Genomic DNA, 27,867 nt, shown 5'->3' with positions numbered 1-27,867 from the left:
TTAAATGGCATAGTCACCCCCATCTGTGTAATGGGAGCACTGAGGGTGGAGCAAGTGATTTTTTTCAGGGCCAAGAAGAGAGTCAAAAGATGCTTTAGGGGACAAAAAAACAAACAACCCAATCCAAAAATGGGCAGAAGACCTAAATAGACATTTCTCCAAAGAAGATATACAGACTGCCAACAAACACATGAAAGAATGCTCAACATCATTAATCATTAGAGAAATGCAAGTCAAAACTACAATGAGATATCATTTCACACCAGTCAGAATGGCCATCATCAAAAAATCTAGAAACAATAAATGCTGGAGAGGGTGTGGAGAAAAGGGAACACTCTTGCACTGCTGGTGGGAGCGTGAATTGGTACAGCCACTATGGAGAACAGTATGGAGGTTCCTTAAAAAACTACAAATGGAACTACCATATGACCCAGCAATCCCACTACTGGGCATATACCCTGAGAAAACCAAAATTCAAAAAGAGTCATGTACCAAAATGTTCATTGCAGCTCTATTTACAATAGCCCGGAGATGGAAACAACCTAAGTGCCCATCATCGGATGAATGGATAAAGAAGATGTGGCACATATATACAATGAAATATTACTCAGCCATAAAAAGAAATGAAATTGAGCTATTTGTAAAGAGGTGGGTAGACCTAGAGTCTGTCATGCAGAGTGAAGTAAGTCAGAAAGAAAAAGACAAATACCGTATGCTAACACATGTATATGGAATTTAAGAAGAAAAAAAAAATGTCATGAAGAACCTAGGGGTAAGACAGGAATAAAGACACAGACCTACTGGAGAACGGACTTGAGGATATGGGGAGGGGGAAGGGTGAGCTGTGACAGGGCGAGAGAGAGTCATGGACATGTACACACTAACAAACGTAAGGTAGACAGCTAGTGGGAAGCAGCCGCATGGCACAGGGATATCGGCTGGGTGCTTTGTGACCGGCTGGGTGCTTTGTGACCGCCTGGAGGGGTGGGATAGGGAGGGTGGGAGGGAGGGAGACGCAAGAGGGAAGAGATATGGGAACATATGTATATGTATAACTGATTCACTTTGTTATAAAGCAGAAACTAACACACCATTGTAAAGCAATTATACCCCAATAAAGATGTTAAAATAAATAAATAATATATCATGACAAAAAAAAAAAAGATGCTTTAGGGGAAGTAAAATTTCAGCCAGGTCCTAAAGGGTGAGTTCAATTTCTCACTTTGCAGAGAAGCTGTGGAAAAGGAATTCTGGGCTGAGGGAAGAGCGTGTAGAAAATGTGCAGGAAAAAAATGTCTTTAAGTAGCTTGAGCACGTGGACTCTGTCAGCTTACAGAAAAACTCTGATTATCTGTCAAACTGCAAGAGAGAAGCAGTACAGATGATATAAAGGGGCAGCTAGTCCACAATCCATTTGCTCTGGGCAGGATTTTTCTCTGGAGGGCAGACTTACATATGTGTTCACAGAGAAACAGTGCCGTCTGGGCTGACGCCTCCCTCCTTATCCTGGTGGAGAGGCTGTGGAGCCCTCCCCCTGGCCCCCAGCTCCCCAAGCAGGCCCAGCAATGGTCAAGGCTACCCACTACTCCAGGCTTCTCTTGCAGCCCTCTGCGTGGTGTGGGGTCAGCCCTTCACCAGCCGGCTTCTCTAGCGTCAGACTGCCAGGTTCAAACCATATCAGCAACTTAGACTTTTGGTGGCCTGAAACAAGTTATTTATTGCGCCTTTGTTCCACCGCTGTAAAATCAGAATAATATGAAAGCTCACACGGAAAGCACTCAGCTGCGTGCCTGACTGGTACATGCTCAAACAGTAGTTATTATTATTACGAGGACTCTCCCTCCTCCAGCTATGTATATATACATACATTCCGGGCTTCCCTGGTGGCGCAGTGGTTGAGAGTCCACCTGCCGGTGCAGGGGACACGGGTTCGTGCCCCCGCCCAGGAGGATCCCACATGCCGCGGAGCGCCTGGTCCCGTGAGCCATGGCCGCTGATCCTGCGCGTCCGGAGCCTGTGCTCCGCAACGGGAGAGGCCACAACAGTGAGAGGCCTGCGTACCGCAAAAAAACAAAAACAGAAACATACATTCCTTAATACTTAACCTGAAAGGGAAAAAAAAGCCCTTTCTGTATTCTCTCTGCCCTGGTCATCAACTCCTTCCTAGTTAACCATTTTCTGTAGAGAGTGTTTTTATTTTGGTTTTTTGCAGCTGTTTCTCAATCATGGTAAAGCATGGCCTCCCTTACTTTGGTCATAATCCAGTACAGGGATTCCCAGGTTGGGTCCCCAGGGGTCCTCGTAGGCAGTCAGAGGGATTCCCATGCTCATTTCAGGTACTGGTTTAGAGCAAGGTAAGTAAGAGAGCCAACTCTTAAAGTGGATAAGCCCCACCCTGACCAATTCTCTTACACTGCGGAGCCTTCATTGCCTGCTTGATAGAATGGGAATAGTCATACTTTCATCACAGGGGTGTTACATCTTAGATTATGTGTTTAAAGCCCTTAGCACAGGTGTGTTATACCTGGTGTATAATAAACACCTCACAAATGCCTGTCACAATTATTACTACTTAGTACAAGCGATTTCTTAGAAATCACACTTTTACCCCAAGTGGAGCCTCAGGTATAATTAAAAGATCAGATTTCAGCAGGAAGTGGGTGGAATTACATCAGCTTAGTGCAGTGACACTGTTGCCTAATGCTAAGAACCTCTGGTTGGCTTTTATATCTGCCTTTGGTGAGTAAAAATAAGGAGAATTATTAACAAGTACATTTGGGCAGAGAAAAGCACTGCAAACATGAAGTCTCAGAGGTATGGAGAGAGACAGAAAAGGAATCTCTGATAATTAAAAGTCATGAGGATCCATTGGTCTAATACACTGATCAGTCCTTTCTGGTTGGAAGGTCTCCTTTTATTAAAAAAAAAAAAAAGCAGCACATGGGCAGTGCCACTGGGCAGGTTTTACCCATTAACCAACATTCCAGTGGATAAAGACGTTAGTCCCCTGATGTCTACAGCACACCCACTGTGAGTACTCTGAGTTACCACCCAGGTTTGAAATGGGAAGAGCTCTTGGAAGTGATCAAATGCAAGTGGGGGTGAGGGTGGCATCACCCCCATTTTACAAATGGAGAAACGAAGGCCTAGAGCAGGGAAGAAACCTGCCTGCAGTGATGCAGCCATCCTGTGATGGAGTTTCACACCTGAGGCCCGCAGCTCTCCATCCAGCATCCTTTCTGACAGACCAGATCCTCAAACAGAAGGGACATCCTTCCAGGGGGTGAACCACAGTCACCCAGGGAGTTCTTTCCCAACTCCATGGGCCATCTCTATTTCCCTCACCACTTGGGGTGCCCCTTATCTAGAGATTCTGATTCAGTAGGTCAGCCCAGGGGCCTGAGAATCCATAATATTAGTATACCAGGTGATTCTTAGCATCGCTAACCACTACTAAACAATGTCCAAAGGAGTTTTAGCTATTTTCTGCGCTAGAGTGGGTGGTGGAGTGGAAAGGTCACTAGGGACTTTCCATTTGCAGTTAATGAGCATTACTCTGTGTCCTGTACTAATTCCTTACAGCTCCTCTCTTTCTTAACAACCCTAATTCCTGGGCGCACAATGGCAGCTCAAAAATGTTGCTGCCTGACCTACTTTGGGGAGATGATTTGAGCAAAAGACTCCCTGGCTAGCCTGGCTGACATGAACATCTCTCTCTGGCTTTGTGCTTAGACTGAAGAACCTGGAGCTGGCTGCTGTGGGTGGATCAGACGTCCATGTGAAGATGCTGGCAGCCCCTGTCAATCCATCTGACATTAATATGATCCAAGGTAACCTTGGTTTCTGTGGCTTATGTTAATTGGCTTTTTTGCTTAGCCGCCACCTCGGTTTCATTCCTCCCCAGGTGTGGGTGTGAAATTCCTGTGATTAGCAGCAGCTGTTCTCCAGATGAGCCGTCTACAGGCCGTGTGAGCCCTCTCTGGCCTCCCCTCCCTGGAATGTGAGGCTTTTTGAGTTAGGAAGATTGCCAACGGGGAGCAAACCAACCCTTGTGAAGTGTGCGATATGCTGGGCTCATTTCCTACATTATCTTATCTAATCTTCATAATAACCATGAAGCTGAGGAGTATTATCCCCCTTTACAGATGAAGAAGCTCGGGCTCAGAGAGGTTGGTTAGTTACACAGCTGGTCAGAGGCAGAGGCCAGAACAGGCTGAGGTCTGTCTGACTCCAAAGTCCATGCTCTTTCACTGCCCAAGGTTCACTGGATGATGCTCTGTGCTCTTCTCCCTTAGGAAATTATGGCCTCCTTCCCAAGCTGCCTGCTGTTGGAGGGAATGAAGGTGTTGGACAGGTCGTAGCAGTGGGCAGCAGTGTGACCAGGGTGAAGCCAGGAGACTGGGTGATTCCAGCGAATGCTGGTTTGGGTGAGTTTCTCCAGGTGTTTGCAGCTTTTTGTTGTTTCAGATCCTATCTCACCCGCGAGATACACGTCCGTTCGTTGTCTCTGTAAGTAAGCAGCACAGGGTTTATTATTAAGTCCATATACCCACCTCCAGTGGGGGTGGAAGCTGGACCAGGAGAGCGGCAGTTCTGTTTCTTTTGCTCAGGAAGTGATACACCTGCTCTCATCACTGTGGACGCATGTTGATCGGAGCTATGAGTCTCTGAATCCCTACATCCCTAGGGAATGGAGGGCGCAATGGGGAATCAAATAAGACAGCCCCTTCCCTCCAGGAGGGTAAAATCTAATTGAGGTAATCTCCAAACCAGCAACCTCCATAAAGGGAGTGCTGCAAGTTCACAAGAAGCAGAGGGTACTTCTGGCGACTCCGTGTGAGAGAGACACAGTCTTAAGGAAGGATCAGGGCTTCATGGAGGAGGCTTCATTGGAAGGGACCTTTGATGGATGAATTTTGGTAGGTAGAGATGTGCTGCAAATTGTGGCATTTAGAGGAAACGAAATGAGCAAAGACACAAGGGTGAGTTTGGGAAATGGAGGAGAACCCAGTGTAGCCACAGCAGAGGATGAGCATGTGAGAGAAGACTGGAAAAGTGAAGGGGAGGTTACAGAGCAGGTGGGGCCGCCTGGGGAAGGCCCTGCGAAAGCCATGCTGAGAGTTAGGGTTTTCTGTGACATGTGGTAAAGAGTCTTTGCTGAGATTTGTGTTTTCGTACTTGGTCGTTTTTGAGGTACAAACATTACCTCACCCCATTGGACATACGAGGAACTGAAACCTAAGAAGAAGCCCTTGTCCAAATGCAAACAGCTAACTAAAAGGAGAGCCCCTTGGACCCTTGTCTCCTCCGTTTTTCCCGCTACACTCCAATGGGAGGACCCTTTGGGTTATAACTTGCAGAGAGTCAACTCAAACTTGTTTTATCAGAAAAGAAGTTAATTGGTTTGTGGAACTGGGAAGTGCAAGAGATGGAAGGCTTCAGGCACAGCTGGATCCAGAAACACCAATGCTATGAGACCTCTTTCTCTTATTCTCATTAGCTCTCCAATGGGATCTCCCCACACAGTGATATAGGAACAGCAACAAATATTGACCACTCCGTTTGTACCAGGCACTGTTGTAAGCACTTTCCCTATATTTACTCAGTCATTCCCACAACATGATGTAGATACTGTTACCATTCCCATTATGCAGATGAGACTACAGTAAATGTAAAGGATTAAGCAATTTGCCCAAGGTCACCCAGCCAATAAGTGGTGGAGGTAAGATTCAGACCCACTCTGATATATACCTTTCATAGATGGCCACCAGCAGCCTGAGGTTTACATCATCCTGAGAGCAAACAAAGAAGCATGTCCTCCACAATGTGTCCAATACAACCATATCCATCCCCCAGAAGGGCTCTGACCAGCCCTGTCTGGATCCTTGCCCATCCCTGAACCTATCACTAGGGGGTGGGCTTAGGCCACTCCAATTGCCCTGGTTGAGTGTCTTGCCAACCTCTGTGGTACAGAGTGAGGCCTTGTGGTCGACAGCCCCAGAGGTTAGGAAGGAGCAGTTCTAGAAAGAAAAATGTACCAGGCAAGAGAAGACAGCACCAGGAGTCTACTTACTAGAAGTTCTTTCCTTCTCTGAGATCAGGGAAGTGCCAAGAACGGCCCCACCCTCCCCGAAAGTCCCCTGGCAGTGAAAGAGCACAGCCAGGTGAACAAATTGAGATGTGTGAGGATTCACTGGATACTGACTGGTGCTTCGGGCCAGCCCCCGTGCAGAGTGAAGGGCACACAACCTGGGTCAGACACAGTCTCTGCCCTCAAAGTGCTCTTGGCTGGGAGTGGGGAAAGAGCACTTAATGCAGTGCAGTGTAATGAGTGGTGTGATCACAGGATGAACACAAAGGCAAGAGTTCCCTATCTTGGGAAGCATTAGGAAAGGCTTCTCAGAGAAGTGATGCTTAAACTGGGTCTGGAAGACAGTAGAAGTACAGCCATGGGAGGAAGGGCTTCCCAGGCAGGGAATGTGGCATGAGCAAAGGTGATGGAGAAGGCAGGGCATCATCACAGTGCAGGTGGCTCGGTATGGCTGGGTCATGGGCGGATAGGGGGAAGGGAGAAGAGGCCGGAGGGGTCGGCTGGGACCTGGTCGTGCAGGGCTCGCATCCACAGTCACTGGGGGCCTGATGAAGAGTGAACATGAGGAATGATTTGATCAGATCTGTGCAGTGCAGAGAATGCTCTGGAAAGGCGGAGGGTGGAGGCAGGAAGCCAGTGAGGAGGTGGCTGGGCAATCCACGCTTCAGACGATGAGGGCCTGAGCAAGTAGTGCTGTAGGACTGGAGAGACGGGGTGGGCCTAGAAGCTCGGTGAGGTTGGAGAGAATAAAGGACATGTGCCAGGTGTGTGCGTAATTGCACGTGTGGCGGGGGTGATAGCCAGAGCGGGGATTTCTCCTCCCCGGAGGAAAGGTGATTCTTTTAAAGCAGTCGGAGAGGATGGGGGTGAGGATTTTATCATTGTCAGGATGCTAATTAACTCAGTTTATTCAGTAGACATTTTGTGAGCATCTGAGGGTGCCAGGCTCTAACACACAGCAGGGAACAGGCACGGTCTTTCTTCTAGTGAAGACTGCCGTTTAGTAGAGTAGCTGTCATTAAAGAGATAAGTCCTCAACTGGCCAGATCTTGGGCATTTTTCATGCACTGAGCTACTCAGCTGTTGCTGCGCCTGTAGCCAGCTTTTTCCCACATGCAACCAATCCCAAGGGAGACAGAGCCAGCTAATGTGTGAACTGGCTTTCTCGTTGGAAACACTCAAACCCCCCTGAGGCAGCATGGGGCATAGCAAGCACTAGCCTGGGAATGAGATACAGGCCCTCCTTCCACCACCACCACCCCACCACCCCATGACCTTGTTTAAATCACAATTACTTTGAGCCTCAGTTTCCCCATCTCTAAAATGGAGCTAATAGTCGTTGCCTTGTCTGTCTCAACTGAGGGAATACATACAATGATCTTTGCAAACACTAAATTTGCGGCAAACTTTTTTCTTAACGGGCGAATTAGTAAATATTTTAGGCTTTGCAGGCCATTCCACTTCTACTCAACCATGCCAATGTAAATAGCCATAAATAATACATAAAAAGTGGGCTATGTTCCAATGAAGCTCTTTATTTACAAAAACAGGTGGTGAGCCAAGTTTGGCCCATGGGCCATAGGTTAGGGACCCCTGCGTTAGATGACAGAGATGGTTAAGGGTCAGGTGCACGTGAGTGTGGAATGGGAGTCCTCAGAACTCAGGCCTGGGAATTCAGATCAGAAAAGGAGACCAAGGGATGTTCCACACCTACTGTGTACCAGGCACAATGACAGGCTGTACAATGTCATCACTTAATCTTCACACTACAGTGGGAGTGTTATTCTCCGTATTTCATAGATTAGAAAAACTGCAACTCAAAAAGGGTGAAGTGATCATTCAAAGTCAACACAACTAGTGAGTGGCAGAGCCAGTGCTTTTAAGCAGGTCTCTCCAACTCCAAAGTCTAAGGGTTTCTACTTTAAAGCCCTGGAGGCTGACGTGGGTGCTGCCCCCATCCCATCCCACCCAGGTTCTCTTAAGAAGAGGATTAGGGACTGCCAAGCCCCAGAAATCCGTGTCAAGGGTTGGATTTCCATTGTCCTGCCACTAAGGGGAAGTAGAAAACACCTTTGATTTCACGCACAGAAAGCCACTCACTAAGCGTCTGGCACAGAGTAGAGTACAGTAAACGTTGACTAAGATGAATGAGGGTGATAGTTATGAAGATGACGCTGAAGATCTGGAAACCAGGCTGCACCAAGCCCAGAGACAGACAAGGCGCCTCCTGGACTCCAAAGCAGTCCTTCAGTTTTTCAACCACTTATTTTCTCAGCCAGAAATCTACTCTGGGATTGACACAGCCTTTAATAAAGAGTGTTCCTGCCTCCTGTCGCCAGTTCCTGGCCCCCAAAGCCCACCTTGGCTCTCCCCTCCTACAGCACAGTTAGCGGTCTAGGCTGGCCCCTGCTCCCCACACTGGACCACGTAGAGCCAGGGCACTGTCAGAACCCCAGCCACTGGGTCATGAGTCACACTCGAGAGCTTTGGAAGGGTAGGCCGAGGGCCCCTGAGACATCACAGCCACCAGACGCCAAGCTAACAAGGCTCTAAGTCATTTCCCTGAGGTGACTTTGCAAGTGCGTGGCAAGCCAGGGCTTGAATCTGCATCTGTCTGACTCTCTGCTTTATACAGGATCCCGCCTGCACAGGTGAGGACCTGTCACCCAATGCTCATCAAATCCTGTTGATTCTATCTTCAAAACATAATTCGAATCCATCTACTTTTCCTCATCCCCACTGCCAAAGTCTAGGCAACCATCACCTCGCATCTGGGCCCCTCCAGAAGCCCCCTGATCGGCCTCCCTGTTCCTACTCTGCCCGTCCCTCCGCTCCCGTGCCACAGTCTTTTTCACGCAGCAACAAAGTGATCTTAAAGCATAAATCCAATCACCTCAGACTTCTCTAAAATTAGAAGCTTCCTGGAAGCTTCCTGGGACTTCCCTGCCAGTCCAGTGGTTAAGACTCTGCGTTTCCACTGCAGGGAGCACAGGTTCGATCCCTGGTCGGGGAATTAAGATCCCGCATGCCGTGCAGTGCGGCCAAAAAATAAATAAATAAAAAAGAAAAAGAAAATTAAAGCTTCCTATTCACTAAAATAAAATCCGTTCTTTATGCCATGACCCTGAGCCCTTATGTTTTTCAGACTGCAGGCTGTGACCCATTAGCGAAATCAATCCAGTGGGCTGCAAACAGAATTTTTCTTTTGTTAAAGTTGGTCAGAATAGAACAGAAAATAACAGTACATCACATAGAGTAGGGTAAGTATTGTTCTGTGAAATTTTGGCTTCTGTTATGAATCTGTGTATGTGTACGTGTATTTACGTATGTATGTGTACAGAGTTAGACTGTAATACACGGTTACTGTGAGTCAAGATCATGAAAGCCTGTATGATGTCCGTCCAGCCTGTGCCACTTCAGCCATGTCTCCAGCCACTCTTCCCACCATTTTCTCCCCTCCAGTGTGCATTCTTCCTGCTCCATTCCTATGTCTGTCCTGCCTCAGTCTCTGCACATGCTTCTTCCTCCACTGGAATGTTCTTTGTGGATTCTGAGAGGCTGCATCTCTATCCTTCAACTCTTAGCCTGTCGCCTTCTCAGAGAAGCTGTCCCGGACTCCCATCTAAAGTAATTCTCTTCTCTCTCTCCCTCCCTCCCTCTCTCCCTCTCTCCCTCTCTCCCTCTCTCCCTCCCTCTCTCCCTCTCTCCCTCCCTCTCTCTTTCCCTCCCTCTCTCCCTCTCTCCCTCCCTCTCTCTTTCCCTCCCTCTCTCCCTCTCTCCCTCCCTCCCTCTCTCCCTCTCTCCCTCCCTCTCTCCCTCCTCTCTCTCTCTCTCCCTCCCTCTCTCCCTCTCTCTCTCTCTCTCCCTCCCTCTCTCCCTCTCTCTCCCTCTCTCCCTCCCTCTCTCTCCCTCTCTCCCTCTCTCCCTCTCTCCATCCCTCTCTCCCTCCCTCTCTCCCTCTCTCCCTCTCTCCCTCCCTCTCTCTCCCTCCCTCGCTCTCTCCCTCTCTCCCTCTCTCTCTCCCTCCCTCCCTCCTCCCTCCCTCCCTCTCTCTCTCTCTCTCTCTCTCTCTCTCTCTCTCTCTCTCTCTCTGTATAACTTAGAATTCTTGTACTTGCTTGTTCGTGTCTCACCTATTCTGCTCCACTGGAGTGAGCGCACTGCGAACGTAAGGACTGTGTCGTTTTTGGAGGGGCCTGGCTCACAGCCGGTGCCCGATGAGTATCTGCAGACGGAAGGGGCAGCCCGGGGAGCTGGGCGACAGGGCAAGTCACAGCCTCAGTTCCTGCCCTGTTGAGTGAGGACTTTTTTTTTTTTTTGCGGTACACGGGCCTCTCACTGTTGTGGCCCCTCCCGGAGCACAGGCTCCGGACTCTCAGGCTCAGCGGCCATGGCTCACGGGCCCAGCCGCTCCGCGGCATGTGGGATCTTCCCGGACCGGGGCACAAACCCGCGTTTCCCGCATCGGCAGGCGGACTCTCAACCACTGCGCCACCAGGGAAGCCCGAGTGAGGACTTTAAATTGGACATTTTATTATTCTTTTGTCTAGAACTGGAATGTGGTCTGGGGGTTAATGAGCATTTTTTTCCAGTTTACGGGATTGTTTCACTTCCCATATCTCATTTGCCCTGTGCAACAGTTCTTGGGGGAGGCCAGTCAAGGCTCTTCTTGCCAGTGTCATCTACATATTAGAATCACCAAATCTCAGTGACTTAGTGCTGTGCTCAGACTAGCAGACCAGCAAAGCCAGGTCCCACACCTCGGCCTTTGCCTTTGGCTTTCATGCTTTTTTCCATAATACCACCCGAGTCATCCTGCCTTAGGTGAGAATGAGGGCCGAGTGGGAAAATGGGGCTTTCTCAACTTCTCTTGCCCCGGTAATGATGTTGCTGTCTCACCCTCAGAGTCCAGTAGTGTGAGATCCTCAGCCACCTGCTGTGTGACACTAGCTAAATCTGCTGGTAACTGATGTGGGAGTAACACAGTCTCCCTAACGTAATTATCACGAGGACTCAGACATTCAAAAAGGCTTTGGGATTTTCCTTTTTCTCCAAGTATTACTGAAGTCCGCTGTCCTCGATGCCCGTCCACTGAGGACGGGGAGTGGGGTTGGGTATGGAGGGGGTCCTTCCTTACTCCCCTGGCCTCCCCCCACTTAGGAACCTGGCGGACCGAGGCTGTGTTCAGCGAGGAAGCGCTCATCTCGGTTCCGAGTGACATCCCTCTTCAGAGCGCCGCCACCCTGGGCGTCAATCCCTGTACGGCCTACCGGATGCTGATGGACTTCGAGCAGCTGCGGCCAGGTAGGAACCGCAGTGGGTGGGCAGGCCGGGCACTCCTGACTGGGGTGTGACCTGTGTCCCGACCCTGAGGCCTGGGAACTTACCTGCGAGGAAGATGACCCCAACCGGGGTGGTGGTGTCGCTTTACATGGAAAGGTGTTAGCTTGCATCCTGGAAAACATGCTGAAACCTCATGAGGGGTGCACCCTAGAAAACCGCTGAAGGGTCACATTCCCTAGAGCTTGGGGTGGAATTCTGTCATTCAGCAAAATCGTATGGAGCTGTGCTGAGCTCTGGGGCTACAAAGCCAGACAACATAGACACAGTCCCTGTGTTTTCAATAAAATGCTGAACTTAGTGTCAGTCTTTCCACTCAGCACTGCCAGAGCACTTTCCAGTCCACATACGTGCCTTTCCATGCATTGCCCCGTCAAACGCACTGGACGTCAGAGCGGTGCAATGAGGTCCACAGCACGGGTCTGAACCCCAGCTTCGCCTCACTAACTGGGAACTGACCTCTCAAATCATCAGACTTTTCATCCGTAAAATGGAGAGTAAGGGGTTCTGAAGGCTCACTGAAACATGCCGTGTGACACTTAGCACAGGGCCTGGCATACAGCACAGTAAAGGTGCACTGTTGCTATCATTCTCCCTTTTTATAAATGAGGAAACTGAGGTCCAGAGAGGTAAGTTATTTGTATGAGATCACTCAGCAAGGAAATGACAAAGCCAGGTGTTTTATTCCAGGTTCCCCTGAAAGCAGAGCCTAAGAAAAGAACTGGGGGCCGACAGTTCGCTGGGGAGGTGACCCCAGGAAGCAAGAGTGAGGGACTGGGGACAGGGACAGGGAAGGAGGAAGAGCCAGCGAAAGCTGATTCCTGCCGTGGGCAACCGGGGCCCAGTCCTGCTGGGGACCCTCCACAGACCCTCACAGAACCCACCTCAGAACTAAGTGACAGGAGGCTGGGCCAGTTACCCACCAACTCCCGTCCCCCGTGGTTGGAGGGTTACCCCACACACCACGCATATCCGGGAGCTGGCAGGGGCCCTAGAGATCACCCAGTCCAGCTCTGTCATGCCGACGAGGAAACTGAGGTGGAGAGATACCGGAGTGTGATCACCTTCGGTGGCAGCTCTGCGTAAGTCTGGCTGAAAACCAGTCCCAGCTTCCTGCGGACAAATGCCGGTTCTCCCAGCTGTGGCAGAGCAGCCCTAGGTCTCTTGAAGTGCAGAAAGCCAGCAGGTGTGATCAGGGACCTTTGCTCAAGTCCCAGTGCAGCAGATGTTTTGGTCGCCTGCATCCTCTCCCCTCAGACCCCCTCTGATGTGGCTGCAGCTGTGGTCATCACATCAGGCTATTGTGACACCAGCCACCTTTTGTGGCCTATTGTGCCCATGGTGTATCTCTCCACCTTCCTGCCCCAGGGCTGGTGTGAAACGTGTGATTTTGACCCAGAGTAAGAATTACACTTTAAATTGTCCTCCAGTATATAGACGTATATGAATATATATGTAATGAAAACCAAAGTTTCATGGAATAATATTTACCCTCACTATGCGTGATGCACTCCACTATTTTTTTATTCTATTTTCCTTGATTTTAACTTCAAAAAAAAAAAAAAGCTTGCAACCCACTAGGTTGGTTTCATGACCCACTGTTGGGTGACGATCTGTAGGCTGACCCTAGCTAAGGAGGATGGGCCTTCTTCCAGAAAGTCCTCTGTCTCTAGCACAAGATCCCTGCTGCCTCTCAAAACCCAGATAGCATTTCAGGGGAACAGAGCCCCTTCCCGGACACAACAGCACTGGGCTCTAATGGGGAGCACCCCGGTGGGTGCTTCTAGGACTCCTGTTTCATGGGGGAAAAACTGAGGTTCAAAGAGGTCAGGACTCATCCCGCCCTGTTCACTTTCCGTTACAGTCAGTGGAGAAGCTGGGACTCACACCCCAGTATGTCTCGTTCCAGAGCCCATGCTTTTCCCAGCATGGCCCGTGGCCTCCCCTGTTGGCTAAGTCCAAAGTTAGGCCTCGGCTTTGACCACAGACTATCTGGAGGTCCCTGTTTCAGGGGCTGCCAGTTTCTCCAGTGCAGCTCTAATCCCATTTTGAGGCAGTGCATCTTCCCCTCAAGAAGCCGCAGCCTGTTGATAGAAATGGACTGAGATAACAACCAAGTATAAGTCAGGGCTGACCGTGACCATTAACAGAGACGGCCGCAGAGTGCTGTGGGAATGCACGGGGGAAGAATCTGGGAAGGCTTCATGTAGGAAGCCACACTCGAGCAATCCTTCGAAGGATATATAGGATTTGAAAATGAAGGGAGATGGAAAGAGGAAAACATTGCAAGCCAAAGAAATAACCTAAGCAGAGACCTGTGGCCATAAAAATTGGGAGGAGGATGAAGGATGCAAAATCATTTATGCAGCAGGGTCTAAGTTGCATCCAGTGTGAACTCTGGAGTTGCTGAACCCTGGCAGGCTTCATGGGTGTTGTAGAGGTTTGGGGGGCACGGGATGAACCCTGGCAGGCTTCATGGGTGTTGTAGAGGTTTGGGGGGCACGGGATGAACCCTGGCAGGCTCCATGGGTGTTGTAGAGGTTTGGGGGGCATGGGAGAAGTGTGAGCAACAGTCCAAGGACTGAGAAGGCTCAGCAGCCAGGTCCTGGGTACTTTCAGAGTCTGAGGACTCCACCTCCGGCCCTATAATAGGATTCTAGGCTGGAAGCCCTTGACCTATTACAGGTCTCAACTTGAGTCTCTTCCTGGCTCCACAGGGGATTCTGTCATCCAGAATGCATCCAACAGTGGAGTGGGGCAAGCAGTCATCCAGATCGCCGCAGCCCTGGGCCTGAGGACCATCAACGTGGTCCGAGACAGGTGCGTGGGAAGGCCTGATCCCAGCACACCACTTGGGCCTTTCCACCTGGCACCCGCGGGTGCCCATGTTTCCACCAGGTGGCGCCCTTGCGTAAGCGGTCTTCCTTTCCTGCGGGCAGGAGCTGGCTTATAGCTGAGTCAGCCACCAGCACTGAAGTCCAGTTGCTTTTGGCTGTAGGATGAATGAATCCGAAATATAAAGGGAGGGCAGGAAGGAGAAGGCCCTTAGTGAACAGCTAAGAGTTTCTGAGACTCTTGACTTGTGATAAACCTCATGTTTTTAAAACCACAGTTCACATTTGGGAATGTTTTAAGCTGAGTTATTCTTTCTGTGAACCAACTCACGCAGAGCCCTTGTTTCCCTTGCATTTGTGTGATACTTTGAAGTGCACTAAATACAGATGTAAAGGAGATGGGGCAGGTTTGTCATCAGAAAGAGGAAGCCACCTGCTCAGGAAGACACAGCCAACCAACGACAAACTTAGTCTCCCGGTTTGTTCTCTCTCCAACATATCATCCAACTTCCTTAAGCCTCACCATCCACGCACATGGTTGTGTCTCTTCAGGGAAGCCCAGCCTTGGCAGGAGAACTGATACTCGCTTCAGTTCCCCATCCCCTCAGTTGTGCTAACAAAAAAAATTGTTCCGTTTGCCTTGGTAAAGAGGCTCAGAGCCACTCCTGGACCGGAGTGTGTTTGCACAGCACTCTGAAAAGCCCCTTGAAAAGAGGGGAAAAGGAAGCAGAGTTTGTCGTTTCAGTAGAAGAAATCAGGAAGTGAAGTGACTCCTCCCTGAGCCCAGATGGTTTCTAGTGTCCTTGAGCTGACAGGAGCAGTAGAAACTACCCAGTGCTCTCTCACGCCAGTGAGGAAACTGAGGCCAAGAGATGCTGGCGTGTGATGAGACTGGTGGCCAGGCCCAGCTTAGCTTCCCACAAAGAGAAACTCGGGTTCTCACAGCTGTGGCAGAGGGGTCCTGGGAGCCTTCCGTGGAGAAAGTGAGCAGATATGACGAGGACCTTGGATTGTGTTTGGTTTCCAGACCTGACATCCAGAAGCTGACCGACAGACTGAAGAATCTGGGGGCCCATCATGTTGTCACAGAAGAGGAACTAAGAAAGCATGAGATGAAAAACTTCTTTAAGGTACCAGTGATGAGGGACATTGCACCTCCACTCCAGGCCCAACTCCCTGAAGAAAGAAATTCACTTGAATTAGAAAAGCTGGCACTGGCCCCACATCTCCAAAATCCTCCCTTTGTCTCTTTTCGTGGAAAGATAAAGCCCATTCCCTCAGCCAGGGGAAAACATGCATTAAGTGGCCGGGGCTGTGAGGGGGCAGGAGAGACAGACAAGGTTTAGGAAACCCTGTGTGATTGGTAGTTTTGAATGTCAGTGGTGAACTACGTCAGCCCACACAGCCGAAGTAAATCTCAGAGCTGGGAGAGAGCTGAGGAAACTGAGGTACAGAAGGGAAGAGAAAGAAAAGGAGTCACATTTCCAAAGCATCTGCCTTATACTTTATCTGCTAATCCCCACAAAAGCTCTACAAAGTAGGTGCTATCTATTTTATAGGTGAGAAAACGAAGACTTGGAAAAAAAGAAAGGACTTTACTGAGACCACACAGTCATAAGTGGTGGAGTCGGGCTGGTTCCAGGCCTCTCTGAACTCAAAGCCCCTTAACCCTGCCCAGCACACCTAGTAAGTGACCGAACCACATCTCAGCCTCTTATCACTGAACCCTGGAGGGACCGGACACACATTTACTTGAGAACACACGCCTCTTGAGAACATTTCTGAAGCAGTAGGTCAGCACATCTAATATAAACTGAGTTGTAAGTGCTGAGAAGAGGGGGAAATGAAGTCCGTCAAAACAGAACATAGGTGCCCTTTGTCTGTTCTTTCCCAGAGGAGGTGAGTTTTGAACAAAATCCTAAAACAGATAACAGGATTAAGCTGGTAAAGAAAAGGCCCTTCCCAGACGGAGTTGGAAGGCATGACTGTCCCACTTTCTTCGCTCCTTCCTGACACAGCCCTTGGGCCAGGGAAGTGCTGTTTGTTTAGTAAGCTTCAAACCCCACCACAGAGGGGTAGCTCGCTCACTGCAGGTCCCTTCTTTTCCAGGACGTGCCCCAGCCTCAGCTTGCTCTCAACTGTGTCGGCGGGAAAAGCTCCACGGAGCTGCTGCGGCACTTGGCGTAAGTCCCTCGGCCCCGTGGGTCCAGTGCACGAAGGCACCCTCCCGGGATTTAGACAGGAGGACCACCGAGTGACCAAGTCCCAGTGGCCAGTGCAGGCCAAGGCCAGGTCAGCACGACCCTGAGTAGGAAGATGGGACCCACGTCACGTCCTAGTTACTTGGGCCCTCCCTCTCTCAGCCTCCTCCTTTACAGATGACCGTCCAGCTCTGTTCTCCTAGGGACCCCAGAAGTAGACTCCTGGGCGCTCTGTGATAGGGGAACGGGTAAGGATTCATAACCTAGGGGCATCTGAAAAAGTCACTTAGTCCTAGCTTATTAGCTTTTAATCTTTTTATTAGCTTTTAAAAATAGATTCTAATTTTAAAGGTAACATCATGCTGTTACAAAACATCTTGAAAGCATGTAAAAGTACAAAGGAAAAGTTAAGCACAGAGCTCACCTATCGTCCCACCACAGAGGGGGATGACGTTGACAGTGTTGACAGCGCATGTCCTTTCCTTCTTTTTTTCCGTCAATATAATCTTGTCGAATTGAAGGGCGCCTGAAAGGACACTTCCCAACTAGAGCACCAACATTTGTTAACACATATTTGCTAGCACTCAGTGGCCACAGGGTACCTAGATGGCTGAGACACTGAGGGAACCCTCTAGAACTCAGGCTGGATGGCAGTTTGGGTCATGTGACCAGAGAGCTGTAGTCACAGTCACAGAGTGTTTACCACGCACCAGGCTGTGCAGAGTGCGTGATATACCCCCTCCACAATCGCCTAGGTGAGGGGTACTGCTCCCATCCCCGTCCAGACGAGGCCCAGAGAGGGTAGGCAGCTTGCCCGAGTTGCTGTGGCCCCGAGCATACCTCTTCAGCCCTACTCTGGGCAGCCTCCAAGGCCAGCTGCCATCCACCCCGTGGCTCATGCTGACTAGCTGTGGACCTATGAAAAGTTAAGCCATATGTGAAAAACGATCCAGGTCTCAGTCTCTTCATCAGTGAAATGGGGGGATATAAACCCTTTCTGCCTCAGAAGGTGAGTCCAAGGGGCTCTGAGGTCTGTACACAGCGCTCTACAAATGAGAGGCGGGCCCCAGTTTTCTCGTCTGTGAAATAGGAGTCATAAAAGTCCTGCCTTGAGGTTACCGTGAGGATTCAATGGCCAGCACATGTGAAGGGCTCAGACCTGTGCCTGGCACATAATAAACACCCAGTATACGGTAGCCATTCTGATTAGATCAAGTGTAATGCGGGTCCACAGAGGGAGGGCTCGCCCCCCCACCATGCAGGAGCTACTTTCCAGAGGAGGTGGCAGTTGAAGGGAACTTAAGACCCGACTGGCCCCCGGCCTCAGGCACAGAGAGTTACCTGCCTCTCTCAGCAGCTTCTTCCACCCTGGAGTTCACAGAGCCTCCCTCGTGTTGTCCCAAAATGTATCTCGGGTCTTCCTTCATCAACAGACTCCTAAAAGAGCCAGGGGAGTGGCGAAGGGAGCACAGGTTAAGTCAGGCATGTGAAGTCCTAGCTTACGTTTTAAAAATTATATGAGCCCCTCTCCTGTTTGACCGCTGGGGCGGGTGTGGGTGTCAGACAGCAGGTCCTGACAATTGCCACTGTCTTCTGCACTGTCCATCCACACCATTCCTTAGCTGCGTCGTCTCACTGGAGCGTGTACAGGAGAGGCAGTGTGGCCCGCTGTGGACATGTTGCCCAGCGTCATACACCGACAGTGGAGTAGAGCCCGGCCCGATCTACTTCCGGCTCCACTCACGACTCGGCTTGTGAGCTTTGCTCAGGGGAGTATTCTCCTCTGCAGCTCTTCCTCAAAGCCTGACTGGGAGCTTAACTCTAGGCTCCCAACCCTGGCTAGACATCGAGGTCATCTGCAAGGGGAGTTTGCTTGCTTGTTTGTTTTCTGTCGTTTTTAATGTAGAGCTTTGCTTCCAATTCATTAGGTCTGGGTCGGGCCTAGGGACCTGTATTTCTGAACCCTTCCCAGGGATTCTGAGAACGAGGTTTAGGAGCCAGGGTTGGAATAGATGCATTGTAACTGGTTCAGGAAGGGCTCTGTCTCTCCCTGCGACCACTCTCTTCTCTCTGGACCCTTCAGGCCTGGAGGAACCATGGTGACCTATGGGGGGATGGCCAAGCAGCCTGTCATCGCCTCTGTGGTAAGCTGGTGGGGTGGGGCGGGGGAGTGCCTGGAGACAGGGGCCTGGACACCACCGTTGTCTAAACTCAGGCAGTGCCCCCCGCCCCTGGGGGAGTCCATACCTTAAGCAGCGCCTGAAGTTCTTGCCCTCAGAGCCCCAGTATCTCCTTCCTGTGTCCACAGAGCCTGCTCATTTTTAAGGATCTCAAACTTCGGGGCTTTTGGTTATCCCAGTGGAAGAAGGACCACAGTCCAGGTAAGTGGATGATGGCCCCATTACCAAGGGTCACATGAGGGCAGTGCCTACTGCAGAAGTGACCAGCCACTCTGAGCCCTGGAGAGGTGATTGGACCCCCAGGCCCACAACAGGATAAAGGAAAACAGTCTCTAAATACAGCTACAGTCAGCAAATAGTTATTGGACTAAAGTGGGCTAGTCCTTGGGGCACCATATTGAACAAGGCACCCCCTGCCGCCCTCCTGAGGAGCTGACAGTGGGGAAGACTGCCATGGAAGACAGCCAAGGAAAGAGAACAGACTCTGGAACCGGCCTGCCCAGGCCCAAATCCTGCTTCCACCATTACTGGCTATGGGTTCTGCCAAGCGAGCTGTGGGACATTGGGCAAGTTACTTAACCTCTGCCTCAGTTTAAATGTCATAATTCTTTAAACTACTGTCAGCTCTGTTTGACACAGGAGGAAACAGAGGCTCAGAGTAGTGAAGTAGCTGGCCCCAAGTCATCCCCACCTACGGGGCGTGCAGCCAGGATGTGAACAGCCAGTCTCTCTGACTCCAGAACCCGAGCCAGCACACTGTTCTTCCTCTCCTGGAGGACTGGCCCCCAGATTGGGACCACGGCCCCAGGCTGAGCTGAGGAATGGCGTGGAGTTATCCCCGTGATGGGGAGGGAAGTGGTCGTCTGAGGGGCTGTTCCAAGCAGAGAAAATAGCATGTGTTAAAGCCCAGTAGAGAGTGGGAAGCCGGACAGATAGGTTGTGGCCAGATTACAAAAGGCCTTATAATCCTCTTTAAGGAGCTCAGGCTCGATCTTAAAGGGAAATGGGAAGCACTGAAGTGTTTTAAGCAGGGGATACGATTCAATTTGAATGTTGAATGAATGGATGTCTATGAAAAAGTACTTCTCAGCCAAGGCCTTCACTTCTCATCTTCCTCTACTATATTGGGTCCTTAGTGGGAGGCAAGCCCGGGAGGGGACGTTGGTGGCTTCTGCTGGTGCAGTTCTGAGGGAGCCTGGGCTCTCAGGGAAGGCTCTTTTCCCTGAGCAGAGCTCCTCTGTTCCACATCTGTTGGTGTGCCAGGCACCACCCACCCCCTCCCCATGCCTCTTCTGGCTTCTGCCCCTCTGAGTGATTCCGCCCTCCCACCATTCAGGACTCCCCGCTACACCCAGTCAGGTCCTGTGGGTCTGAGCCATCACAGCACCACTCTGCCTGCCCGTCAGCTCCTGGGGCTGCTCCCCGTGCTTCTGTCCCCACCCTGGCCCTCACTGTCCTGGGCACAGGCGGGCCCCAGGCCGCCTCCACAGCGGCCGCCGTGTCCCTGGCCAAGCCCAGGGCTCTCGAGGCTTCCCTGGAGCCCAGCACCATCTCCTGCCAGCAGGGGAAGCCCGCATGTCCCCTCACCGAGCCCTGCGGTTGCTCCCCCGTCTGACACCCTCCAACCTCCCACAGACCAGTTCAAGGAGCTGATCCTCACGCTGTGCGATCTCATCCACCGAGGCCAGCTCACGGCCCCTGCCTGCTCCGAGGTCCCACTGCAGGACTACCAGCGTGCCTTAGAAGCGTCCATGCAGCCTTTCGTGTCTTCCAAGCAGATCCTCACCATGTGATGTGATAATCCCAGAGGAGCCGGAGCCAAGTGGGAGGGGAGACGGACCAGCAGGACTGGTTTTGGGCCCCCCACTTGGGGCCCCTCCGCCTTCCGCAGGCTGCTCCTCTCCCCACTGTCGCTTCTGAGGCGGAGAATTGGGAGGCCAGCCAAGGCTTTCCCTGGGGCCAGCCTCCGGGTATCTAATAAAGTCCGAACTTCTTAAAAAAACAAACAAACAAAAACCAACAGAAGTCACCCCTAATAAGAAGGACCATCCCTTGCCATCTCCCAGCACTAGAAGCCCCCCTTGCCCACCCTCCACCTGTCCTCCAGCCATCACTTCCTGACCGCCCTGAAAGCAAAGCCTTGGCGGGGCTGGCAGGTACAAAAGCCGGTAAAACAGATCTCTGCCCTCAAGCCCTCCAAGCCCACAGAGGAGAATCTTCTAAAAAGGAAGGTTTGACTCACTCTCAGGTGGCCTTCGGCTCAAGCTGGGACAGGGGGAGGATCAGCTCCACAGAGGAGTGAATGCCAGGCCGAGAAACCAAGGAAACGGGGTCTCAGGTGCCTGGACCATCCTCATGGAACTTCCATTCTAACTGGGGAGATAGATGTTACACCAATGGTTCTCAGCCTGAGCTCATTTTACTCCCAGGGGACACTGCGGTTATCATAATTGAGGGGGTGCTACTAGTGCCTAGTGAGCCCAAACATCCACAGTGCCGCTGTTGAGAAACCCCGCATCAAACCACTGGTCCCATGACAGTTACCATAGTGATGAGTGTGCTGTGAGCGCCTAACAAGGTCCTGTCCTAGGCCTCCCTGAGGTGAAGCTTGAAAGTGGGCCCTGAAAAATGAGTAGCTTTATTCAGACAAAGAGAAGAGTTGGACACTATGTGAGTTTTTGGTGTTTGCTTCATGATCCACTCACTCAAAGCAAAGAACCAGAGGCTTTGGGGTGTCTCCCTCATCACCTGGCCCTCTGTCGCTGAGCTCTAGAGCCTCACTGCGGGGGGACTTACTGAGAGCCTAGCATGTGCCTGAGGCCAGGGCTGCCCGTGAGTGACGTGGGGCTGGCCCGCAAGTAGCTAAGCCTAGTTAGTGCACAGCATACTCATGAGGCCGCTGATACGGAGGTGTTCGGAGGGCCGTGGCAACACAGCAGCTCTGCCTGAGGGTTTAAGGAAGGCCTCCCAGAGGAAGGGAGGCCAGCCAAGGCTTTCACAGCCAATCTTAAGGCCCAGGAGGAGAAGGTGTACCAAGCAAAGCCAACAGCACTCGTGAGAGTCTGGCAAGACCTGGAGAGCCTAGCAGTCGGGGAACTGCCCACAGGCAAGTAGAGCTGCTGCCTAGGACGTGGGGGGAGTATGAAAGACTGAGATGGGAGCAGTGGGCAGCAGGAAGGCTCAGGACTTGCCCCCAAGACATGGGGGAGGCACTGAGGGATTTTAGGCAGTGGAGTTATGTGGAAAACTGGCTCTGAAGGCTAGTTACATGCCAGCACATACCTGGGCCCCGGCATCATCCTCTTGTCTTCGGGAGCATCTTGTGTGTCCTCTGGAGAAAAGGACTCGCCTTCATCCTGGGGCTGGGAAAGGTCTACAGGTGCCCTCTGGGTAAGATTTGCCACCTTGTACACCTGGGCTCAGAATCAGCCGCAGCTCACCCAAGTCCCTCCCGTTCTGTATCCTCAAGGTTAGTGGGATGGATGATTTGTGCAGTTGGTCAATGGGGGAAAGTGCAGAAAGTCTGAGAGGGAGTGGGAGGCTGCCCAAAGCCTACAGGAGTGCAAGTTAGGATTAGGTTCTGCAGGGGGACTCCACAAGGTTGGGCTTAGGGGATGTGATGAGCCTGCAGCCATGGAGAAGGATCGGGCCCCTGGTAGAGACTCAGAGTGGGCAGACAGGTGGGAGGAAGGTTCATAGCACCACATCACGGTTAGAGACCTCGGGGGTGTGCAGAGTGTCCTGGGAATAGTACCTCTGGGGGTCTGGAGCCGATTTTTTTTTTTTTTTTTTTTTTTTGTCTGCTCCGTTTGGCATGAGGGATCTTAGTTCCCCGAACAGGGATCGAAATCATGGCGCTTGCATTGGGAGCACAGAGTCTTAACCACTGGACCGCCAGGGAAGTCCCTGGAGCTGGAGCTGACGTTGGGCTTTAAAGGATGATAATATTTTCTCAGGCAGGGGAGGGAGACAAGCATTACAGACTAAGGGACCAGGCTAAGTTATAGAGGCAGAACATTTATGTCAGAAGCTTCTCGTTTTCCCCAAATACCATTCTGTTGCTAAGAATTAAAACTGATGGGGCTTCCCAGGTGGCGCAGTGGTTGAGAGTCCACCTGCCGATGCAGGGGACACGGGTTCGTGCCCCGGTCCAGGAAGATCCCACGTGCCGCAGAGCGGCTGGGCCCGTGAGCCATGGCCGCTGAGCCTGCGCGTCCGGAGCATGTGCTCCGCAACGGGAGAGGTCACAACGGTGAGAGGCCCGTGTACCGCAAAAAAAAAAACAAAAAACTGATGACTCTTAGGCGGGCACATGGTGGGCTGGAATAAACAGTGTTTCCCTGCCTCCCTCGCAGCTGACAAGATCTGGCCCATGTGATGTAAGCAGAGGTTCTAGGTGTCCATTTCTTAGGAACCTCTTTAAAATATAGCTGGCATCCATCCTGTACCCTTTCCTTCCCCTTTCACCTTCCTCCTGGCTGGGATACAAACATGGAATTTGCACAGCCATCTTTGACCATGTTGAGAATGGGACAGCAACAAGATCAAAGGAGACTGGATCCCTGAGACCCAGAAACGGTGACTGCCCACCTGAGGACTTGAGAAATAAGCTTCTGTGTTATTTAAGCCCCTAGTGTTTGGGCTTTCTCTGAACCTAATCATAAACGATACATATTCTATGATTTAATTTATATTGAAATCCTATCAATCCATCTGAAGCTGAAAATTTCACAAAATCACAGTCTGAATTGTGGCAGTGTGTGATTCCCAGCTAAGGAATTTGGACTTCACCCTACTGGCAGTAGGGAACAAAAGATTTCTGAGCCAGAAGATCAGAACTGTGGTTCAGAAAAATCCCTCTGGCAGCAATCTGGGGGGACAATTTGGAGAAGGGAGGCACTAAAGAAAGAGATAAGAAATTCCCAGATAAGTAAAGTCTCCCTAAATTTTGAAGACCACATAGGGATTATCAACATTTAATGAGGCCAGCAGAGGAAAGGAGCCTGAGGCAAAACAATGTCAAAAGGGAATCTGACTTAAGATGGATCATCGCTTCCCTACTTAACGAGTACAGGAGATTGTTTTTAATTTTCAGGCTGAATAATCTCTCTGTGGAGTTGGGACAGCTCTTCGGGCCCACTAAGTAAACAATATACTTTTTAAGTGGCTGAAGGAGGAACTCTGGCTCCAGGAGACCAAAGGAGGACAAACAGGCATGACCTCCTAAACCAAAGCTTGGGTGCACCTGAAGCCCTGAGGCTTCATGACTGGCTCTCCCTGTTGTCTTCTGGAATCATCCACCCTTCAACTGCCTACAGCCACTGTCATAATATTAATGACTGTCTGGTGTCTTGGGACACCAATTAACCCTGCTTTCCTCAGGGAAAAAACCGATGCCCAGAAGAAAGAGGTTCTTGCATTAACCTGTGTGTGCCAGGCATCTCTGCCCTGGTACCTGGAAGCTGTCAGCAGCTCCCGCCAGCCCCATGCTTATTGGCAGGTACCATGCCCTGGGTAGGACGCTGGGCCCAGCTTGGGCAGCTGGAGGAAATGGTGGAAGAAGAGAAACTCAGTCCTGGCACAGCATCTGCCTGCATCTGAAGGCAGGAAGATCCCGGGAAGACAGAGGGCCCACCCGCAGGTGAGTTAGCACCCTCTGAGAGGGAAGAAAGCTTGCCCTATGTCCCTGACCCTTTACAGTGTACGGGCACTTCCACACCTACCTGCATTTGATTTTTACAACTTCCCTGTGTCATTGAGGTTTTAATATCACCACTTTTCAGAAGAGGAAGATGCTGAGAGAGGAAGTGAGCTGCTCAAGGTCACATACCAGGAAGCAAGCTGGCACCAGAAGCCAGGTCCCCTGACCCTGTCTGGTCAGCATGCCAGGCAACCCCAGTTCCTCTGGCCCCACAGCTGGCCTTTGAGCTCCCTCTTTTCTCAGGACTCCTTGATTTTGTTCAGTAATAATTGACACGTCACTCAGAATTTCCCTGAGTCTGTGTCTCACGGGAAAGCATGAGAAAAAGAAGCAGGAGGCCACTGAAGTAATCCAGGTGAGAACTCATTCACTTATTAATTTGGCAAATAGTTTGAACACCCGATATGTGAAAAGCACTGTCAGAAGTGCCAGGTTTACAGCAGAAGCCAAAAATCATGGCCCATGATACCAGGAAGCTTACATTCTAGTGGAGGAGAAAGACAGTGAACAAGTGAATAAATGAGGTAATTACAGAGTGTAGCAAGTGCTGTGAAAGAAAAAATAAAGTGATATCATAGTGACGGGGAGTACTTGAGAGAAGGTGGGCAAGGAAGGTCTGAGTCCTGAATAAGAAGTCAGCCATGTTGCAGGCAGGGGGAGCAGCATGTTAAAGCCCTGATGTGTGAACAATTTGACAAGGCCTGAACTGGCTTAGTTAAGTGGGAGTGAAGTGAGTGGATTCGTGAATCTTTAGAAGGAAGAATCAACAAGACAGAGTGAATGAGGTGCGTGAAGGTGGAACTTTGGCACCTTCCTGGAGGGAGGTGCCACTCCCTGAGTTAGCAAGCTCCAGAAGAGGAGCAGGTTTTGGAGACGGGTATTTCGGTGGGTAGGGTTCTTTCCCATCTGTACAATGGGTTGAGTAGGTTATTTAACAGCCAAGTTTAGCACTGGTTCTTCATAATATAGGTACTATGATCCTCACACTTTACAAAATACCAAACAGATCAGGACTGCAGCATAAAAATCAGTTCTTAAAGTAACAGAATAAACCATGGGAGGTTTTGTTTGTTTGGCTACGCCCGGTTTTATTTGCAGCACGAGGGGTCTTTTTTTAGTTGCAGCATGCGGGATCTTCCTTGCATCGTGGATTTATTTATCTATCTGCACCACATCTTAGCTGTGGCATGCGGAATCTTTAGTTGCGGCATGCATGTGGGATCTAGTTTCCTGACCAGGGATCGAACCTGGGCCCCCTGTATTGGGAGCGCAGAGTCTTAGCCACTGGACCACCGGGAAGTGTCCAGGGGAGGGTTTTAAAAAAAAAAAATTTTTTTTAACCTCAGAGTGAGGAAGGCCTTTCAAACTACAACACATAATCCAGAATCAAAGAAAAATAAAGGATAAATTTGATCCCATAAACATACAATGTTTTTGCATGACACACTGGGAAAAAATATTTGCAACTCATTTGACAAAGAGCTAATTTTCCTAATACATAGATAGCTCCTATGAATAAGAAAAATGGGCAAAAGATGTAAACAAAGGAAAATATGTGTCTTAAACATACGAGGCTCACTCCACTTAACATAACTGCAAATTAAATTATCCCAAGATACCATTTTTCAGCTATCAGATTGACAACGATCATAAAGTTTCATAACGTGTTGATGAGGAGATGGAAAAACAGGTGCTTGTGGAAAATTGAGCAATATCTATCAGAACTATGTTTGCCCACACCCTTTGACCCAGCTATTCTACTTCTAGGAATAGATCCTCCATATATGTATATATACAAAGTTACTCAGTGAAGCTGTTAAAACAAAAGGTTTCAATCTATCTCAACGTCCTTTCCTAGGGCACTGATTAAAGGAATTACTGTGTATAAAATGGCATATTGTGAGCCATAAAATAGTCCTGAGGAAGCTCCTTTTGTACTCTAATGGAATGATTTTCAAATTATACTTAGTGCAGAACTGTATGTATAGTACACCACCACCATTTGCTTTACATGTGTAAAACCTCTGAAAGGACATTTAAGAAACAGATTATATTGTCTGCCTCTAGGCCGCCAGAGGACAGAGACGGGAAGACGTTTCACTGTATATCATTTAAACCAGTTAATGAATTATCCGTTCAACATATAATTTTTAAAGTAAAAACAGCAAAGAAAACTCCTTTGTGGTTCCAGGTAAACTGGGTTAGTGAGAAGGGAGCCAATATTTATCGAGCTCCTACCATGTTCCAGATACTGTTCCAAACCCTTCCACATATACTTTTAGTTACCCTGTAGTCCATTGAGATGGGATAAATTTTTCTAATTTTACAAGCTAGAAAAGAGATTTAAAAGAAAATAGGTTAAGTTGGTCCAGTTAATTTAGCCAGTGCCAAGCCTAATCTAGCTCCAAAGTTCCAGCCTTCTCCACTTTCCACAATGCTTCCACTGAAGCAAGTCATACTATTTTTTTTTTTTTTTTTGCTGTTCGCGGGCCTCTCACTGTTGCGGCCTCTCCCGTTATGGAGCACAGGCTCCGGACGCGCAGGCCCAGCGGCCATGGCTCATGGACCCAACCGCTCCGCGGCACGTGGGATCCTCCCGGACCGGGGCACGAACCCGCGTCCCCTGCATGGGCAGGCGGACTCTCCACCACTGCACCACCAGGAAAGCCCTCATCCTATTTTTAAAGTAATACTGGCGTTACTTTATTGGGCACTTAAGATGTGCTGGGGACAGTACGCCTATAATTCTCAAAGCAACGCTGGAAGGCTGGAATTACTATCCCCCATTTACAGAGAAGACAAACGAGGCTCAAAAGGGAGGCGCGTAACGACACCAAGGTCAGATACTTAGACGGTTAGAAGCCAGGTTTAATTCCAAATCTAAAGTCGAAACCACTCCCGGATCAAAGGACAAAAGCAGAAATATTCGAAGAGCTATGGGAGAGGTGCGGACACTTCCGGGGGGAAGGAGGAAAGCCAACGGGCTACGGACGGCGGCGCAGGCGCTGCGCGCCAAGCTCGCGAGAGAACGTGCCCGGAGACTGAAGGCCCCCGCACCGCCCGCGCCGCTTGTCGATCACCTGGCCCCGCCCCGCGCCGGCGCGCCCCCCGGCAAGCCCCGGCAGGGTGGGAAGCGAACGCGCGCTCCCTTCCGTTACCCTCCTCTTGCGGGAAGGGCGGGGGAGGCTGGAGGCGCGTGCTCGCGAGCTGCGTGCTCGCGTACGTCGCCGGGTTCGGCTGCGTCCGTCCCGCCGCCCGCCCGTTGCCGCCGCCGCCGTCGCCGCGCTTTCGCTTCGCCGGCCGCCGCCTAGGGGGGCTGGGGCCAGGCCAAGCCGCCGCCGCCGAAGCTGTTGCCGGGATGCCACGGGTGTACATCGGCCGCCTGAGCTACCAGGCCCGGGAGCGCGATGTGGAGCGCTTCTTTAAGGGCTACGGGAAGATCCTGGAAGTGGATCTGAAGAACGGGTGAGGAGGACGGAAGAGGGGCCTGCCGGGTGGGGACGGGGCCCCGGCGGTGGCG

General features: G+C 50.6%; 2 protein-coding genes across 6 annotated transcripts in view; both read left to right on the top strand.

The window, feature by feature from the left end:
- MECR (mitochondrial trans-2-enoyl-CoA reductase) overlaps positions 1-20,662 on the top strand; it is a 30,748-nt gene extending 10,086 nt beyond the window's left edge. The window contains exons 2-10 of the mRNA XM_032605686.1: positions 3,733-3,830; positions 4,296-4,427; positions 11,252-11,395; positions 14,149-14,251; positions 15,293-15,395; positions 16,375-16,448; positions 18,550-18,610; positions 18,775-18,847; positions 20,282-20,662. Of these exons, the coding sequence (XP_032461577.1) occupies positions 3,733-3,830; positions 4,296-4,427; positions 11,252-11,395; positions 14,149-14,251; positions 15,293-15,395; positions 16,375-16,448; positions 18,550-18,610; positions 18,775-18,847; positions 20,282-20,439 (946 nt within the window). The 3' untranslated portion in view covers positions 20,440-20,662. The remainder of the gene's footprint in view (positions 1-3,732; positions 3,831-4,295; positions 4,428-11,251; positions 11,396-14,148; positions 14,252-15,292; positions 15,396-16,374; positions 16,449-18,549; positions 18,611-18,774; positions 18,848-20,281) is intronic.
- Positions 20,663-23,210: 2,548 nt separating this feature from the next.
- SRSF4 (serine and arginine rich splicing factor 4) overlaps positions 23,211-27,867 on the top strand; it is a 30,220-nt gene continuing 25,563 nt past the window's right edge. The window contains exon 1 of one of the 5 annotated variants that reach the window (XM_032605559.1): positions 23,211-24,287. Coding sequence is in view for 2 of the 5 variants with exons in the window: in XM_032605039.1 (XP_032460930.1) it covers positions 27,706-27,812 (107 nt within the window). In the remaining 3 variants the exon portion in view is untranslated. Of the gene's footprint in view, positions 24,288-27,483; positions 27,813-27,867 lie in introns of those variants that run through there. The other 4 variants (XM_032605039.1, XM_032605472.1, XM_032604950.1 and 1 more) reach the window with 4 other exon arrangements.

This window comes from Phocoena sinus, chromosome 1 (assembly GCF_008692025.1).
Source record: "Phocoena sinus isolate mPhoSin1 chromosome 1, mPhoSin1.pri, whole genome shotgun sequence".
Lineage (NCBI taxonomy): Eukaryota > Metazoa > Chordata > Mammalia > Artiodactyla > Phocoenidae > Phocoena > Phocoena sinus.
The sequence above is the reverse complement of the archived record's forward strand: the minus strand, read 5'-3'. Positions and strand labels throughout refer to the sequence as shown.